The 18918-nt window shown below is 54.8% G+C and overlaps 1 protein-coding gene across 1 annotated transcript in view; it reads left to right on the top strand.

Annotated features, from left to right (window-relative positions):
• Nucleotides 1-18918, top strand: part of Celsr1 (cadherin EGF LAG seven-pass G-type receptor 1) — a 148560-nt gene that overhangs the window by 64906 nt on the left and 64736 nt on the right. The window contains exon 2 of the mRNA XM_004650392.2: nucleotides 99-737. Within this exon, the coding sequence (XP_004650449.2) occupies nucleotides 99-737 (639 nt within the window). The remainder of the gene's footprint in view (nucleotides 1-98; nucleotides 738-18918) is intronic.

The raw sequence follows: 18918 nt of genomic DNA, 5'->3' as shown, positions 1-18918 counted from the left end.
TTTGCTGAGTGTATCTGAGGCTGCTCCTGGGGCGTGGTTGCAGGAGACACGGCTGCTGTGAGCATTCTAGTGACGCCAGGTCTCCTTGTGCCCCACAGACGGCGTCCACACTGTCACAGCCCTCTGCACGCTGCGCGTCACCATCATCACAGACGACATGCTGACCAACAGCATCACTGTCCGCCTGGAGAACATGTCTCAGGAGAAGTTCCTGTCCCCGCTGCTGTCCCTCTTCGTGGAAGGGGTGGCCACAGTGCTGTCCACCACCAAGGATGACATCTTCGTCTTCAACATCCAAAACGACACAGATGTCAGCTCCAACATCCTGAACGTGACCTTCTCTGCGCTGCTGCCTGGGGGCGCTCGCGGTCGCTTCTTCCCGTCCGAGGACCTGCAGGAGCAGATCTACCTGAACCGGACCCTGCTGACCACCATCTCGGCGCAGCGCGTGCTGCCCTTCGACGACAACATCTGCCTGCGCGAGCCGTGCGAGAACTACATGAAGTGCGTGTCGGTGCTCCGCTTCGACAGCTCGGCGCCCTTCATCAGCTCCACCACCGTGCTCTTCCGGCCCATCCACCCCATCACCGGCCTTCGCTGCCGCTGCCCGCCCGGGTTCACCGGCGACTACTGCGAGACCGAGATCGACCTCTGCTACTCCAGCCCGTGCGGAGCCAACGGCCGGTGCCGGAGCCGCGAGGGCGGCTACTCGTGTGAGTGCCTGCAGGACTTCACAGGTACGTGTCCAGGGCACCTTGGGCAGATGCCAGGGGCTCAGTGCTGCCCTATCCAGAGGCTCCCAGTGCCCTCGAGTGAGGCTGTCCTGAGAGAAGCGGTCAGAGGACAGGGGCTGGGTGCAGGCGTCAGCTCTGGGCATGCAGCACGCCACTCGCTGTCGATCTTCCTCCTCGGTGCATGCACCTGCCGTGGAGGGGACTGTGGGTGAGACCCGCTTGCGGTAACTAGACTCACCGGGCACCTTGTGTGGCTTCTCAGCAGATGGCTGTTTTGTTTTGAGACAGGGTCTTGCACTGTAGCCCAGGCTGGCTTTGAAATCATAGTGACCCTTATGCCTGTCCCCTGAGTGCTGGTTATACGTGGAGTTACAGTTACAGCCCTTCATCCACATTTCAGCTGTCCCAAAATAGCAGAATGGAGCCTCTAACCGTTGAGCTCTGAAGCAGTTGCCAGTATTCTTCATGCCTCATTGTCGCCGTGGCGGGTGACTCACCTTCTCTGCCTCTGAGGTGCTCTTACCCCGTGCACCTGACAACTGCAGACACCCACCGCTCTCGATGCAGCCGGTGATTGCTTGCAAAACAAAGAGCCAGGCAAGAGAGGTTAAGAACACTACTTTGTGGCTGGAGAGATGGCTTAACAGTTAAGGCCTTTGCCTGCAAAGCCAAAGGATCCTGGTTCGACTCTCCAGGACCCACGTAAGCCAGATGCACAAGGGAACACATGTGTCTGCAGTTAGTTTGCAGTGGCTGGAGGACCTGGCATGCCCATTCTCTCTCTCTCTCTCTCTCTCTCTCTCTCTCTCTGTGTGTGCGTGTGTGTGTCTGCCTCTTTCCCTCTCTCAAATAAATAAATATTAAAAAAATACTACTTTGCACCCACAAATTTCCTTCTGGCCAACGATGGCCTGTTACATACAATTGTAGCCAAATTGGAAACCAGTTCCGTGTTCTCCTGTTAGAACTCCCCCTGAGGATTAGGTGGAACTTGCTGTACACCGGAGATGACTTTGAGATCCTTCCATCCCTGATTAACGACTTTAGGGTAAACACCCGCAGAATCGCTCTCCGTGAGAGCAGGCATCTTACCAGGCTCATAACGGGAGTCTTGGAGCTTACTTCAAGGCCTGGAGGCATTAGCAGGTGTTTGGGGGCAGGAAGAGAGAGCACAGCCAGGCTTGGAGTGAGAGGGGAAGGGCAGTGCCTAGGATTTTGTGCATCCCAAGAGGCGGGAACCCAGGGCAGCTTGTGCAGTTTACGAGATCAGTGGCTGGGCTAGCCTGGCCCGTCTGCGTACCGGGTTGGTTATCTGGGATAGAGAAAGATGTTTGCTTGCTTACTTGTGTTCGGTGCCCCCCCCCCCCGCCCACTGTGGCTGGCTGCCAGTGGGATGTGGGCAGCTCTTCCTGCTGTCTCATTCTTGGCTCACCTGAGTCCGCCAGGGTGAGAAGGAAGGAAGACAGAGGCGCGGAAGAGCCTCGGCCGTCCACCCACACCTAAGATGCTGGGGGGGGGGCTCCTCTTCCCTCCCCTCCCCCTGCTCTGAGTAGTGGGGTCTGTTCTATGCCACTTTCAACACATGACTGCCGTGTCCCTTCCTGTCCCCCAATCTTCAGCCATGGCATCTCTTTCTTTTTTTTCTATTGAGAACTTAATACATAAAGATGGTGTAACTTGATCATGTTCCCATCCCATTAGCTCCTCCCTCCCTCCCCGCCCCCCGCCCCCCCCCCCCCCCGTTCCCGGGAGCGCCCTTCTCCTTCCTCGCTGTCCTCCCTCTGTTTCAGTATGTCATTCCTTTTGTCCTCTGTCCTCATGTCAACATGTTGGATTTAGAACCGTGCAGGTCTTGTGGGGGTAGTGACTGTGAAGTCATGAATGCACCAGTCAGCTCGTGTCTAGAGGATGTTTCCCAAAGTACCCCCCATGGCTCTTACATTCTGCCCCCCCCTTCTGCAGTGTTACGTGGGTGTTGGAGGGGTCTTGTTTAGTACTGAGCTCTCAGAAGCCTCTTATTTTCAGCTTTGATGAGTTTGGAGTCTCTTCAGTGTCTACCAAGATGGTCTCTCCTCTGAGATGCCCAATAGGATGTGCCAGCCCACCTCATGGCTGGCCTCCTTGCCACGGGGCCCTTTGCCGATTCTGCTTCAGACTGAGAGGCCAAGACCTCTGTCGTGAGTAGGGTCGGTACCCTGCAGGGTGGGCAAGTGTGCAGTCTTCATCTTACCCATTGCCACAAATTTGTACTGAGTGCCTACTGTGTGCCATCCCTGGGATCCCAGTCAGACCTCACCCTGCCTGTGCATGTGGGTGACCCGAGTCAAAATGTTTATCTTCACTAGTCAAGGGGACCCTTCCAACCACCACCCTCACCAGTAGGGTGGCATCTAACAGAGTGTCAAGACTAGGTGCCACGCAGAGGGCCGGAGATATACAGGCTGTGGTGAGCGGGATATTGTGCTGTGGCAGATAACTGAAGCCACTTGGGACCCGTGGACCCTCGGATCTTCTGAAAGATGGTTGACCCATCTGGTGCAGCCACTGACTTCTGAGGCTCTCAAATTTCTTCTTCCCTGGCAGAGTCATGTCTAGAAGGGTGATGATGAGAACTGGCCACATCTGTCATTTCAATGAGAACCTCGAGACACGGTGACTGGCAGGAGCTAATTTGAATCTCTTTGGGTACTGAAAGAATCATACATACTTCCCTTGAGATAAAACTAATTAAGACTGATTACTTCTCCTCCATCCTCTTCCTCCCCTTCCCTCCTTTCTGCCTTTGAAGCGCTGGCTTTTCTGCGGGGAGGTAATTGTGCTCATTTATTCACGATGAAAGAGGTTCTGTCGTCATGCAGCTTTTATTACTTGCTGCCCGGTAAGCCGAGCTCTGGGCCTCTCCGTGGAGAGGTTGGAATTGGCCCAAGTGGTGCTATGAACCCCTGGCTTCCTGTGTGGGGGACAGGGGGCTCAGCAAGAGCCTGCAGAAGGAAGGCGTCAGTTATTTCAGGAAAAGCTCACGGAGTTTGATTCCCGGGGAAAGCACTTCTGACAGCTCGCCGGCTTCACGGCATGTCCCTGCAAATCCAGCGCTGCGCTGGGACTGCGGTTGGAGCCAGCAACTGTCCCATACCTGGAAGGAAGGACACAGAAAGACATAAAGCACAGACTGCATGTGTACTGGGGACTGTCCCGACTTCTCAACCCCACAGATGTAACTGGGCGAGCAGGCTCGCTTGCCTCCGTGCTGCTGTGCTCCATCTTCATTGGGGAACGCTACAGTTTTAGGTTTTGTTAAACGCCTTACAGTGGGCTCGCTCCTCGCTCCTCTGATTCACACTGGCTTTACTGTCCTGCCTCCTGCCTTTGTCATCCTTAGTCCCTCTGTCTGAGTGTAGTTCCCGGCCCATGTGTCCATCGTATGGCTCTTCCGCAGACCCACTATTCCCTGCTCTGGGAAGGCTCTGGAAGATTGTTCCGCACCTCAATGGTGGTTGTGCTCTTAAGCTCCTCATGTGCCCTGCTTCTTCACATCTTGGCTTTCCCCTTGGGTGGAGTCACTTGTCCTCTTGTCTGTGTCACTCGGGACAGCAGTGGTCACGCTTTCTGAGCACTTTGTTGTGCTGGCGACTGTTCTAGATGATTCTACTAATATCCTCGCATCCACTCAAGAAACGGAGCTACAAACATAAAAGCATTTTGTTGGATGGTCTTGGGTATGAATTTTGCCCCTTGGGGGTCATGGGTAATTTAGGTTGTCACTTGGGATGAAGTGCCTGAGGGAGGAGGCCAGGAGTGCTGCTCAGCACCCTACAATGCACAGGACAGGCCCCCAAACACCAAGTGGCCAGGCCCAGCAGGCCGTGCTTCTATCGCTGTCCTGCACACTTCTGAGTTGAGGACGCTCACACTGGGCACCTGGCTTGACAGCCCTGGAGCCCCTTGAGAGCGAGGAGCCAGATTATCCATCCCTTTCTTATTTATTCAACAGCCCTTGGTAAAAAGTAGCCTTTGTGCTGGGCACTAGGGGTCAAAGGTGAAGTGAGTTGGACAGGTGGTCCTGGCCCTGGGGACAGGTTTCCTCTGCTATTAGTCCTTCCTGAAAGTGGACGGGAGGGTTTCCTTTCTTCCCGGTAAGGCCAGGCTTGGGTTTGAGTCTTTTTCCTGCGCTACGCACATTGGCTCCCCAGCTGAACACCTGTGCTCACTCGCTGCCCGCAGAAGCGGTGACTCTGACGGCTGTGCCTGACATGGTGTGTCCCGGCGGAGCCTCTCCCACAGGCCTACAAAGCCTGTGAGTTGGGACCGTCACCATCCCATCGCACACTTGTCAACACTGGGGTGCAAAGCTGGGATCTGATGTGCATTTATCTGTCCTTCAGCCTGGACAGGTCAGCTTTCAGCACTGCTCCAGAGAGGAGCACCCCAACTAGTGCTGCAGCCCCACTGGGCGTCTCATTCATGCTGACCTCTGTGCTGAACCCTCACCATGCCCTGACGAGTCCGTCCCCACAGTGCAGCCGTGGCGCGTAGACGTTTTCCTTACTGGTCTCCCTGCGGCCCCTACGATCCTTCCTCACAGCACCAACATGACCCGGTGAAATGTGCACCAGGTGTCTTCAGGGCCAGACCCGGCCTCCTTGGGCTGCCAGGCGCCCTGGCGTAAAGTCCGGTTGCTCGCTGCGAGGGCTGTGGCCCCCGGGGTCCGAGTCGCCGTGGTCCCACTGCTCCCCACACTCCGTGTCACTGGCTTCTCCCGCTTCATCTCCAGTGTGCTCTTCCCCATGTCTTCCCGAGTGTCCCCTGCCCCCACCCTCGGCACTGGCCACCTCCTCCCCTGTGCACTGAACGCTCCTTGAGGGCAGATGCTGGCACGTGTTGTCAGCCAGAGCGTGAGCCCACAGTGTGCGTGGCACGGGCGCCCAGGAGGTGCTGTGCCGGGGCAGCGAGGCAGGGGAGAGCTGCCCGTCCCTGTGTGCTCAGAGATGTGTCCTCAAGCCGGCCACTCGTCATAGTCTGTGGCCACAGTGACACCTTTGCTTCTTCGGTGCTGAGCCGAAAGGGCCAGGACCGCTGCCCGTCTCCTGCCGTCCTTCCTGGGGCGCGGAGGGCCCCCCTTCCCTTCTACCTGTGTTGCAGGCCTGCAGCCAGCCAGGCTCGGGGGTGAGCTGGAGCTCACTGCTGCAGGCTCCTGGGCGTTCCCGGGCGGCTCCCCCTCTTACCTATACCTTAGGGAGACCTAGGAGCAGGTAACTAATCATCATAGGTCAGCGTCTCCCCTGGGGTACATTCCTGAATGACAGCTCTGGTATCGTGAGGAGCTTGGCTCAGATGTCTCAGGTTCTGGAAAGAAAGGGGCAGCCACTTGCTGGTAAAGTTCGCCCAGGTGTCCCTCCTGGAGGTGCTCGTGACGGGACTGCTTGGTTACGGTCAAGTTCGTTCTTGACCCCTAGGCTGCCTGTCCGGTGGAGAGCGTTTTTCAGCAGACCCCGGCTAACGGTGCTCTCTCCACTGCGCGGGCACAGAGCCCTGGCCCCGCCCTGGGCCTTGCTGTCCGACCCTGGACTTGGAGTCATGCTGGTGCTCGTCAGGAGGGGTGTGACAGTGTGAGGCGGTGCTTCGAGGACCCCGGTGGTGCCAGCTTTGAGCTTGACACCAGCTCCTCAGGACGTGACCCCTACGCCTCAGGGTCCTCAGGGGTTTTGGTGAAAGAATTTAGTCACCTGTCTGTGGGAATAATTTTTTGTATGTGTGTGTTCATGGGGGGGGGGGATGTATGGAGGTCAGAAGACAATTCGGGTGTCAGTCTTAACCCTCCCCCCACTTGGGCAGGGTCTCCCGTTGCTCACCACTGCTCCTGCAAGGCTAGCTGGTCTGCAGCTTCCAGAAGACTGTGCTGTCTCCATTGCCTTTCTCACAGTAGGTGTGCTGGAATTGTAGTCACCTGCCACAGCATCTGGCTTTCCCGCAACCCAGACTTTCTCTGGTCCTGGTGTCAATACAAATGTCACTCTAGGGCTGGAGAGATGGCTTAGCGGTTAAGCGCTTGCCTGTGAAGCCTAAGGACCCCGGTTCGAGGCTCGGTTCCCCAGGTCCCACGTTAGCCAGATGCACAAGGGGGCGCACACATCTGGAGTTCGTTTGCAGTGGCTGGAGGCCCTGGCACGCCCATTTCTCTCTCCCTCTATCTGTCTTTCTCCCTGTGTCTGTTGCTCTCAAATAAGTAAATAAATAAAATGAAAAAAAAATTTTTTAAAAAAATGTCACTCTAGCTCTAGGTCCTGACGGGGATAGAGTGTGGGTGTCCCATCACCATGGATGACACTAACCCACCGAGTGCTTCTATCCAAAACTTTAGCACTGTTGTGTGAGGTCTGCTGAGCTGCTCTGGGGCCTTGTAGAATGACGTCTGCAAGCCCAGGACCCCCCAGCTTATAGGACAGACCGCGCTGGTCTGCGAGCTAGCTGTTCCCAGCAAACCTGAATTTGGTCATTAAGCCTGAGGGTTAATCACCAGGCAAGTGAGAATCATTGCCCAGCCTGTAATTAAGCCTCCGAGGCAGGAGCTCCAGAATGTTCTGTGGACAGTGCACTTCTCAGACTCGGGGGTGGTTGGCGTGTCCCTTTCTCTGGAGCCCCCCTTTCCTTGAACATTGGCTGTGGTACCTACCTGGCCTCTACTGTGTTGTCACAAAGCGAAAGTATTGATGCATTTCTGGCGGACCTGGCTTTCCAGTAGATCATGTCTTCAGAGGCCCAGGTGGAGGTAAATCCAGCCAGGAACCTCCTATTCTTCGTGAATTTTTTTTCCCAAAGTGGGGCCTGAGAATGAACAGAATGAGCACCTGGGCCAGGATGGTCCTCAAGCTGACCCCGTCAGGCACAGCTGACCCATCACTGGGGGGCCAGGGTGGTCCTCAGATTGAACCGCATATTCTCCTCCGGGCTTCTCGTAGCTGCCTTGGCTGCTCCTAACATAGCTCAGGTTGAACATCACTAAGCCAAATATTGCAATCCAAAATGTTCCAAAATCCAAAACTTTGTAGGCACCAACATGACACCACAAGTGGGAGATTCCACACTTGCCCCACGTGACAGGTTGCAGTCAAGATGCAGGTGTGCTGAAGATTTTGTATAAAATTACCTTAAGGCTATGGGTAAGAGGTATCTTTGAAACATCAGTGAATTTTCTGTTCAGACTTGGGACCCATCCCCAAGATCTCAATTAGGTCTATGCAAAGATTCCACCCACCCCATCCTAAAATCTGAAATCTAAAACATGTAGCTCCCAGGGGTTTCCTTCTTTGCTTTGAGTCGGGCTCATATTGGTAGTGGGCATCTGCATTTGGAGCCTTGATGGGCTGGAGGGCTGGAGCTCAGCAAGAATGGACTTCTGGAGCCCGGGAGTGGGGACCAGGTCCCGAGCTACGCACATGGGCAGAACCGCCTCCGCTAGGAAGCCCAGGGAAATCTGCTTTCCTCCGGGCCTCAGGAGCCATCTACATTGCCCCTTTCTCAACCCATGACAGCTTCTGCCCCTGCCCTTCCATCCCAGACTTGGATGTCCCACCTGCCTGGTACAGGACCCTGTGGTGACTTTGACACCTCCCCATTTCAGGGTGACTTCCCCATTATGATCCTCAAAATAGCACATCGACAGAAGCCTTTCATAGCATAAGGTCCTGTTCTCAGGCCTCCAGGCAAGGTGGTCGATTTCTAGCTCATCATTCTGGCCCCATGGGTGCCCAGCACCTACTATGTGTTTGGTACCTACTGGGTGCTCAGTAAACTCTAATTGATGAAGGGAGTGACTGAGCAGTCAGGGTTCAATTGCCCTGCTATTTCGTGGGCTACTGTGGGGCTTAGGCCATCAAGGGTTGCTGGAGATGTGGTGACCCCAGAGGATCTCAGGAACATGTCCTCCAGCTTCTACTTCCGAAAAAGTCCCTATGTCCTGCCCTTGGGCAGGGAAGGGTCACACTTAACCCCAGGAAGGGTGACGGCACCGAGGTCCGGGGGCCTGACTGCACATTCCCTATTCTGAGGAGGAGCTCCTGGCCATGCCACTGCTCAGAAAGGGCTGTGCCATGACGGACGGACGGATGTCTCAGGCAGGGGTCTCATCTCAGATGGGGCTGGGCATGCAGCCACTGTGGGGTCCCTGGCACTGGCTCCAGTTGTCTGTTCCCTAGGGTTCTCTTCTGTGCTCAGAAAGAGCACAACAGGGGCTGTAGAGCTGGCTGAGCGGTTAAGGCGCTTGCCTGCAAAGCCAAAGGACCTGGGTTCCATTTCCCAGGACCCACGGAAGCAAGATGCACAAGGTGTCACACGCATTTGGAGTTCGTTTGCGGTGGCTGTAGGCCTTGATGTGTCCATTTTCCCTCTCTCTGCTTCTCTCTCAAATAAATAAATAAATAAAACCTTTTAAAAAAGAAAGAACACAACAGAAAGAGATAAAGAGAGCGAAAGACTGACCCTGTGTCTGTGGCCTGGCCTGACCTGGACAGTTCTGTCTGTGGAGAACCTGGGCCTGTGTACTTACTGCCAGCCAGACCCCACTCTCACGGAACAAAGGCCTTCCAGTCTCTGTCTCCGCGCCCCCTCTCATTCTGTTCCTCTGTCTCATCTCTGTTTCCAGGTCTCACCTCCTCTCTCCCCTTTTTCCCGTCTCTCCTCTTCCCTCTCTGTCTGCATCTCTGTGCACACACTTCTGCCTCTCTGCTCTGCTGACCAACCAGCAATATTAGATAGATTGTGTTTAAAGTTTCATTGCATGTGGTTGCCCAGGGTCACCTCGAGATCTTTTTAGCATTTGTTTACTGGCTCATGTGTGTGCACCAGGGTCTCTTGCTGCTGCAAAGGAACACCAGATACTTGTGTCACTTTCTGTATCTGGATTTCTGTGGATGTTGCATAATTGAACCTGGACCAGCAGGCTTTGCAAGCAAGCGTCTTTAACCACTGAGCTGTCTCCCCAGCAGCCAGTCTCCAGACCTTAAAAAACAATCACATTTTGCTGAGTGAGGAGAATCCCCGAATGTGGAATCCGCACACCTAGCACTCCTGCAGGTAGAGGGTTATTTTCTTGTCTCCCCTCTCCACAAAGGCTGCAAGGATGGGGAGGTGGCCCTTCTGGGGGTGGGGGGAAACGGACATTGTCCCAAATGTCACTGCAATAGTGGACCCTCTCTTTGCAGCTGCTTTGCATCCAGGGGAAAGAGTTCAACACCCCTTTCCCTCAGGCTCAGGAGCAGGTGGCTCCTCTCAGTAGTCACAAGGTGGGTGGGACCTGATTCTTTGCCACTGGAATGCGTTTTTTAATTTATGTTTTAAAAATGGGTGTGTCTGGAGTTCTGGGAATTTGCCTCAAAGACAATGAAGTCATGTGCAGGAGGAAAGCAGTCAAGCTCGGGGTTCTGGCCTCTCCTGGGACTTCCCACTCCCACCTTCCCTCCCTTTAAGGTGGGGGTGGGGTGGGGAGCGCAAACTTAAACTGAAACCAAGCTTCCTGCTAACCTGTCCAGGTGGGGAGGCGCTGGGCTGCCTGGGGGTGTGGCTCAGGGAAACTGGGCTCCTTTACCAGGAGGTGAGAAAGTCAAACAAAACCCACCTGTCCCCAGGGGGAGGGAGAGCAGAGCGAGAGGTCTGGACTGACTGAGGGAGGGGAGAGGGCCTTGGGGGTGGGGCAGGGCCCAGAGGGACCACGGCAGTCCAGGACCTTTGCAGAGTAAGTCCATTCACCGGCCCAGCAGAAGCAGTTCAGGAGCTGGGGATGCTCCCCACCACCCTCCCGCTGAAGAAACAGGAACCTCTGCCTTCAGGATGGAGTTATGGCCAGGGAAACTGAGTCGCTGTTTGGTTCCTTGTTCAGTGAATCTCTGTCCGTAGTGGTGGTTCCTTGGGGGCTGGTGGGAGAGGCTGAGGCCCTATACAGTGGACTCCCTAGAGTGGGTCCCTCCTATGGTGCATTTGGAGGGGCCCGGGCTTGGATGCTGATGCCCCCTGGGCTGGTCACTTCAGGCTCTGTAGGGACACTGGGGCAGGTGTGGGCTTCACACTTCCCTCTCCTCACTGCTGTGTGCTCTAGCACAACTTCTTACACTCTGCGCCGGCGTTTACTCATCTGTTCAAACACACATTGAGACCTGCCTGGTAGGGAGGCTGCGTGTGGACTGGCGGGGTGGGGGGGGGGCTACGGCCACAGTGCTCAAAGTGTTTCCTGAGCCTTCACTTGTGACCCTAGTGACAGGCAGACACAGAGGGCATCAGTCAGGGCCACGGGGGCTCTGGTGCAGCCATATGGCCCACGAGCTCTGTGTGTACGTGCGTGCCTGTGCCTGTCTGTGTGTCCGTCTGTTTGTCTAAACAGTTGCTTTGCAGAACAGGCCTGTGGGATGCCCTCTTCTGAAGCTTTGTTGCTGAACTAAGGGCCCCTGTTGGCTTCTGTCCTGTGGCCCTCTGCCATAGGCCACTCGGAACCCTGGGTGAGGTGGCGCCTTGCTGGTGCGGCTGCTATGTGGCAGCCCAGGAGAGGGGCGGGGCTTTGCCTCAGCTGCTCCGTGTGTGTGCACGGGTGCACACGGCTGTTCATGGGTGTGTGCATGTGAGGGCTGGATGTTCTTTCTCAGGTATGGGGGAGCCTGTGGGGAGGGCAATGAATGGCCCAGGTCAAGACTCACTCTCAGTTGTACCCACGGCTGGTGTCTTGGTGGACTCCTCTACCTGAGCCCCATAGGCTCACCACCCCCACCCTTCTCAGCTTTCCCTGAACTTTCCCCATCTGCTCCAAGACTTGGAATTTTTGACATGTTGAATCCAGATGGAAACTACACAGGAGAACGTAGCTGTTTGTGTACTATCATAACTACAGTGCCTAAAAGTGGCCCATGCCCGCACTGCATTAGATGGATGGTTAGATAATGGATGAGTGGTGGAGGGATGGATAGCTGGATGGAAAGTTAGATGGGTGATTCTTAGGTAGGTAGATGAATGGCCAACAATCAGATGGAGGGACACATAACGAGACGGTAGTTGGGCGGTGAAGTAATGAGTGACTGGATAGGTGGATGACTAGGTAGAAGATGGATGGATGGAGGATGGTTGGCTAAGTGGGTGATTGAGTGGATGCGTGGGTAGAAAGGTAGGTGGGTGGGCGAGTGAGCGGAAGGATACGGGGAACGAGGGAGCAGGGAAGGGTGGGCAGACGCGCGCAGTGTTCCCTCACTTCGGCCGCACCCTCCCTCCCACAGCCCGCATTGTCTTCCCATGGTGGTGGCCTTCTGCACTGAGATGCACTGCGGTCACATCTTCTTTGTAAGGACACGTGACTCCTTTCTGAACCTGACGCTCCCGTCTGTGGGCTCGGCTGGGGCTTCAGACTGGCTTGAGGGTCTCTGTGGTGAAGACCTGGCTTTGTACGGGTCGTCCTGCGTTTGTGTCCCCAGGGTTCTTCCTCTCCTGCCGTCCCAGCTGCGCTCTCTGCCTTTCCCACTGATCCTTAATTCCACTTAAGCCTCAGGCTTCAGAAAGTGCCATGTGTGCCTTGAGTCCAAATCTTGATACCTCTGGAAATTCTAGTTTTTCTAGCTTAAAGCCCTTAGGTCTTTCTTAAATAAAAAGAGAATTTTCTTTATTTACTTATAAACTTAAGTTGGCAAACCTTCACCCACCCTTCCCCTGTAGTAGGCACACCCTCCCTCCTTGCCCTCCTGACGCTCGGTGCGCCGTGCCCTCTCTGGCCGGGCCAAGCAGCTCTCTCTTCGCCGCCTCCCGCGAGTAGCTGGTGGAAGTTGGGCTCACAGCTCCCCAGTTCAGACCCCCACCTCTTCTCCCAGACCTAACGTGTTTCCATCTCTTCTGGCTTCCCTGGGTCTGCAGCCCTCTGCCATGGGACCTCCTGCTAGAACCTTCATGAAGTCAAAGCCATTTGGCTGCCCCGCCCGTTGCCTGGCTTCCACCTGTGACAAGTAAGCCATTTGCTGAAGCCCTGCGAAGCCGGAGCTGTTCTTAGGTTATTTTTTGGAATGTTTTTATATATTTATTTGTGAAGAGAGGTGGAGAGAGTGTATCAGGGAACCAGGGCCCCTTGCCACTGCAAATGCACTCCAGATGCATGCACCACTTTATGTATCTGGCTTCACGTGGATACTAGGGAACTGAGCTGGCACCATCAATCAGGCTTTGTAAGCAAGCACCTTTAACTGCTAAGCCATCTCCCAACTCTTCTCAGGTTTTGACTATGCCAGTTTCGGCGTCTGGGCAGACAGAGCAGCGTCCCTTCCTCACACCAGCATGGGGCAGCTGCTCAGTGAAGGGAACATGCATGAGGCCTGGGCCCCGACTGGCCCTGACTCCTGGGCCTGAGCGTTGTGTGAACACTGTTTCTCTGCAGAGCCTTTCCAGCATTTCTGTGGGTTCTTTGCCTCTGCCATCGCTCCTAGGGCTGAGGCTCGCCAGGGTCGCTTCTCGGCAGTCTCTGCGGTGTGCGTCCTGCATTCTTGAGCTCAGAGCTCGGGTTGCCCGGGAGGGCAAACTTTACCCTCCGCGTGTGTAGAGAGGCAGCCGTAGTGGGGATGCGGGGGGTGGTGGGGCGTCCTCCAGGGCTGAGAGCGACTCAGCAAGCGCTTAACTCCCAAACACCATGATGTTAAGGGGAATGCCAGTTTGGATGAGACATCTTTGAAAGGGGCAGAGTGAAATCCTGAAATACTAATCAGCTGCTACAAGACTCATCTCATTAAGGTAGTGTCTCTTGAGCTGGGGAGATGGCTCAGTGGTTCAAGGTGTTTGCTTGTAGAACCTGTCAGCTGGAGTTCGATTTCCCAGCAGCCACGTGAAGCCAGGCACACAATGCGGTGTGTGTGTTTGGAACTTGTTTGCAGTGTAAGAGGCCTGCCATGCCCATGCTTTCTCTCCCTGCCCCTCTCGCTGCTGGAAAATAGTGTCAGCTGGGCATGGTGGTACACACCTCTAATCCCAGCACTAGCGAGGTGGAGGCAGGAAGATCACTGCGTTCGAGGGCAGCTTGGAAGTATGGAACGAGTTCCAGGTCAGCCTGGGCTAGAGTGAGACCCTACCTCAAAAGAATTTAAAACTTCATTTACATATATATAGTACGTCTCTTGTTGGGCGTGGTGGTGCATGCTTGTCATGGCACTACTCAAAAGGCTGTGGCAGGGGACGGAGAGTTTCAGGCCAGCCTAGGCTATTAATAGAAATCCTGTCCCCTGTCTTTCAAAAACAGTACCTTGCATTGTGATAGGAGAAAACTGAGGACACAGGACTTAACAAGTTTGACACAAATCATTTATGAGAGAGACACAGCTCATGTCTTCTCCAGTTTGCGTGGTCCGGTTAGCAACAGTGGTCACCTGCAACCCGGTAACCCTTGTCCCCTGGGGACTGCGTACTCACCACGTGGCAGAGCAGCACAAGGAGCGGAGTGGCGGCCACGGCGGGCACGTTCACGTTCATGTTCATGTTCACGTTCACGTGTGGACCTCAGGGCAGCCCCTGCGCGGAGCCCTTGGGACCTGGAGTCAGCCTGAGGGGAAGTCCCAGAAGCCGCAGATGCGGCTCCATCCCGGTCTGGCCCTGTTCACCTGAAGCACAGTGATCACAGTTCACACTGCCTTACATGAAAGTAGCATGTTTGGGGGCTGGAGAGATGGCTCGGTGGTTAAGGTGCTTGCCTGCAAAGTCTAACAACCTGGGTTTGATTCCCCAGCACCCCGTAAAGCCAGATGCACAAAGTGGCGCAAGTATCTAGAGTTCGTTGGCGGTGTCTGGAGGCCTTAATGTGCCCGTTCTCTCCCTCCCTCCCTCCCTCTCTCTCTCTCTGCCTGTCTCTCTCTCATACACCTAAATAAAAATATTTTTAATTTAAAAATGGCACATTTAACTGTAACGTTAATTTTCCATCGTGCCAGAATCTTCCCACATGGGTTGGATCCAGTAGATGAGTTATGTCGGTTTTGTAACTGCATGGATTAGGTTCCAGTGTGAATCATTGCCTCCATCCGAGGAGCCCAGGCACTGCATGACTTCATCCCACAAGCACTCAGCTGCGTACCTGGCTTTGCTCCAACGCCCCCCCCCCCACCGTGGGCGCCTGTGCAGAGCCCTCACACACAAGGCACCCACTGTGTGCCCTATGTTCTCAGACTTGGTCCCAACACACACTTTGTGGCTGTCTCCTTTGCACCCCACCCGCCCACAGTAGGGGGGGTTCTGTGTCCTGGACCCACTTAGGAGGCAGTGAAACTTTGTGGGGTGAGCCACAGACAAGTACAGGTTCAGGAAGGGACACAGGGTAGCCTCTAGAGATAAGGGGAGGGTGCCTGGGGTGGCCACCATTGGGTCCCATCACTGCCGACCACGGACGGCTGCAGTGGTGACGCGCTGGGTCCTGGTGCCCTGGGTGGAGGAGACGTTGAGGCCAGTGTGGCGTCCACAGGTGTGAGGAGCTGGGCCAGGCGTGTCGTAGGTGGCATCTTTGTGCAACAGGGGGTCTGGCGTGGCCAGAGACCAGCGTTGTGAGAAGCCGTCTACACTGTCCCTGGCGGACCAGTGGGCTTGAGGGGCAGTGGAACAAGTACAGAGCCCACTAGGGGAGCACTTGACTGAGGAAGATGGCAGGGGAGCACTGAGGGACGAAAAACAGAGGGTGCTGGTGGCTCTAAGCGCAAGGACTTCTTCCTGGGGTAGATTTTGGAACCCCACCCTAGATGGAAAACTCAGAGAAGCAGGCTGGGGAGCAGTCTGGGCTGGAGGCGCCTGGAGACAATGGGGGAGGAGTGGGTAGTTGGGAGGGAGCTGGGGAGCTTCGGGGTGTGTGGGCAAGGGAGGGGGTCCCCTGCATTCCCGAGATGTTCCTCCTTCTGGCTGAAAAGGGAGGAGACTCTTCCGGAGGACCTTCCCCTGAGGGGAGGATTACAACCAGGGAAGTCATCTTGGGCAGTGGTGTCCGTGGAGAAAGGTCCAGCATTGTCTCGGGGCCCTGTGTTTGCAGAGGACACTGTATGCCAATGGCAATGCTGTGGGTTAAGTAGCAGTTCCCCAAATCCTGTCCACGTGGGCACAAGCTGTGGCCTCACTGGGATGCGGTGAGCACACTAGAGGGAAGTCATCCAGGACCCGGAGCAGCGGGATGAGGAGTCCCGCATTCCAGCAGGACAGGAAGCCGGGGGCCGGGCAAGGCAGGGCCCAGTTGTCTCTTCACCTGGCCGTTTGAACGCTCCTGGGAGCCGCTCCAGGACTCCCCAGGCCAGAGCTGAGGGGAGGCGGGCTGAACCTCCCTTTATTTATCTTCACGCTTTGGTGAGCACACAGCCAGAAGCCTTTCAGGGATGCTTTGTTCTTCCAGAAAGTGCTGTGTTTGACCACTGACAGGCTAACAGAACACTGTGAACCAAACACTCCCGTGTCTCATACTTTTTAAGTAGAAATGACAGAATCTGAAGTGTCTGAAGGAGGAGAAATAGATCTTAAGCTAAAAACTTCAGATTAGTGCTTGAGACCCACAAGGGCTATAGAGGACGCTGCGTGTGTGTGTGTGTGTGTGTGTGTGTGTGTGTGTGTGTGTGTGATGTGCAAAGAGGTACACGTATGACAGGGTCTCTGAAGTAGAGTGTGCAGGAACAGGTGTGTGAATGTGTGTATAAGAATGAGACTGTCTAACACCATGAGTGTGAGCATTGTGTGTGAAAATATACTAACAAATATGTACATGTGAGCGTGTGGCAGTGCGAGCTTGTGAGCCAGGGTGTGTGCATGTAGGTGATGCTATGAGTGAGCAGGTGTGTATGTGATGGCGCGCGTGTGTGTGCGTGTGTGTGTGTGTGTGTGTGTGTGTGTGTAATATGTGAATTATGGGTGAGAGTGGGGGGACTGTGTGCGTGGGGGGGACAGTTCAAGTGTGTAAGTGTGTTTGAGAGGTTGTGTGTGCACGCACAGAGCTGCAGGGTGGCAAGGCCAGTGCTCTGGCAGGTGGAACCCTGGAAACCGGGAGTGGGGGCAAGATGAGAAGCATCCATCGTGCTAGAACTGGGGTGAGGGTTAGAACTGGGGTGAGGGTGAGGGCTGTGTGGTTGCTGCACTCTCTGTTCCTGCTTCCCTGGGGGCCACCCCACCAGGGAAAGACAGATGAGTGAACAAGAATGCACTGTGGCCCAAGTCGCCCCCTGTACCCCCTGAGCCCCTGTGGCACTGGGATGTTGGCCCTACACAGTCGTGGCGCTCCCGGGCAGGTCAGCCATCACTGCCCTCCCCTCTGTCTTCGGGAGGCTCACGCTGGAATCACCTTTGCTGAGCCAGGTTCCCTGAGGCCTCAGCCGGGTACTTTAGCCTAGGTAGGACTGAGAGAGGAGAAGGCTGACCTTGGCTTTGTCAGGAGCCTGCTTGTCTCTGCTGGTTGACATGTGATCACAAACGCGCCCTTTCACACGGGCTCCTCCAAACTGGACCAGGGACCCCTGGACTGCACCATGCTTTGACCCAGCACTGTGAGGGATTTTCCCTAGAAAGTCTTAAAATAAGGAAGCTTGTAAAAAACATGTTTTTTGGCAAGAAGAGGCATTGTCACATTGGGTGAGGTAGCTTCCTGGGCTCAGGGACATTAAAGGGGCTGTCAGCTGTGAGCCATCAGCAGCCAGTGTCCCCGAGCCTCGGTCCTGGAGGGACACTAGGGCTTCAGGGCGGCTTCTTCCTCAGTGACCTCAGAGTCCCCCTTTCCATTTAGAAAGGTTGGCAATGAAAGTCAGTGCCATCCTTATCCAGTCTTCTCAAAGGCCCTGTCTTCTCTGCGCTCGCTGTGGAACGAGCTCCATGCCTCACCGAGGCCTGCGTGTTGTGGCCCTAGTTCTGGTGGAGCATGTTTGTGAGAGGAGAACTAAGGTTAAAGTGACCTGTCAGGGTGGGATTAGTGTCCTGACAGGAAGGGACATGAGTTAGCGTTTGCCTTCTCCTTTCCGTCTCTTCCTCCTGCCGTATGAGCCCACAACCGTAAGGCTGCCCTCTGCATGCCAGGCTGAGCACCTGTGCCACAAGTGGAGTTAGCTGCCACCTTGATCGTGGACTGCCAGCCTTCAAGCCGTAGGAAATACCTGTCTGTTGTTTGGCCTCTTGTCCTGAAGCATCTGCCCAGGCAGTTAAGACATGGGACTTGTGTTGCTGTAATAAAACACCCAAACCTGGGTGCTTTATAAGGGAAAAGGGTTTGTTTAGCTCACCTCTCTGTAGGCTGAAAGTCCAACATTGGGTGCCTCTGACCTGACTGTCTCTGGTGAGGACCTGGCTGGGTCTCAGCCTGGCTGATGGCTTTGCATGGTGAAGGGAAGCCAAGAGAGCATTGGACCAGCTGATAACGCCCCACTCTTGCATCCAGTTCCTCGAGCCCCAGCCCACTCCTACAGCCAGATGTTAACCCCCCCCACCACCACCAAGCACAGTTCCCAGAGGCCTGGACACCTCCCGCTAGGGCTGCTCCTCACTAGTGGCATTGTAGGTTTGTGCCAGCACTTTGAAGGGACAATCCAGAAATGTGTCCTAAAATGTCATCACGCCTAACTTTGACCCAGCATCGAGAGGGAGTTTTCTCTAGAAGATTTCAAAACATGAAAGTTTACACACAAAAACGTTTATTGGCAAGTTACTACCATGAACAAAAACTATAAACTGCCTATCCATCCATCACCAGGGGACAGGAAACCCCCAAAGATCCGGGAGTGCCAGCCGGGCCGGGCGGCTCAGGTCATCTTCTGCAGTAAGTCGTGAAGCTGTGACGACGAGATCTTCATGCGCACTCACCTGCGCAGGTGTTTAGAGTAGGTGGATGTGACGTTGTTATTTTAAATGCATCCACTTGGCTCAGCAGTTAAGGTGCTAGCCTGCAAAACCAAGTAACCCAGGTTCGATTCCCCAGGACCCATGAAAGCTGGATGCAAAATGTTGTGTATGCTTCCAGAGTTTATTTGCAGTGTCTGAAGACCCTGGCACATCCATTCTCTCTCTCTATCTGCCCTTTTTTTCCCTCTCACTCTCTCTCTCTCTTAAAATAAATAAATAAATAAAAACTTTAAAAAATAAATAAAAACTTTAAAAAAATAAAATAAAATACATCCACTTAAAAATGCGTAGCTAGGAGCTGAGTGTGGTGGTGCACACCTGTAATCCCAACACTTAGGCA

This window comes from Jaculus jaculus, chromosome 6, assembly GCF_020740685.1.
Source record: "Jaculus jaculus isolate mJacJac1 chromosome 6, mJacJac1.mat.Y.cur, whole genome shotgun sequence".
Classification (NCBI taxonomy): Eukaryota; Metazoa; Chordata; class Mammalia; order Rodentia; family Dipodidae; genus Jaculus; species Jaculus jaculus.
This window is presented reverse-complemented; position numbering and strand designations above follow the sequence as displayed.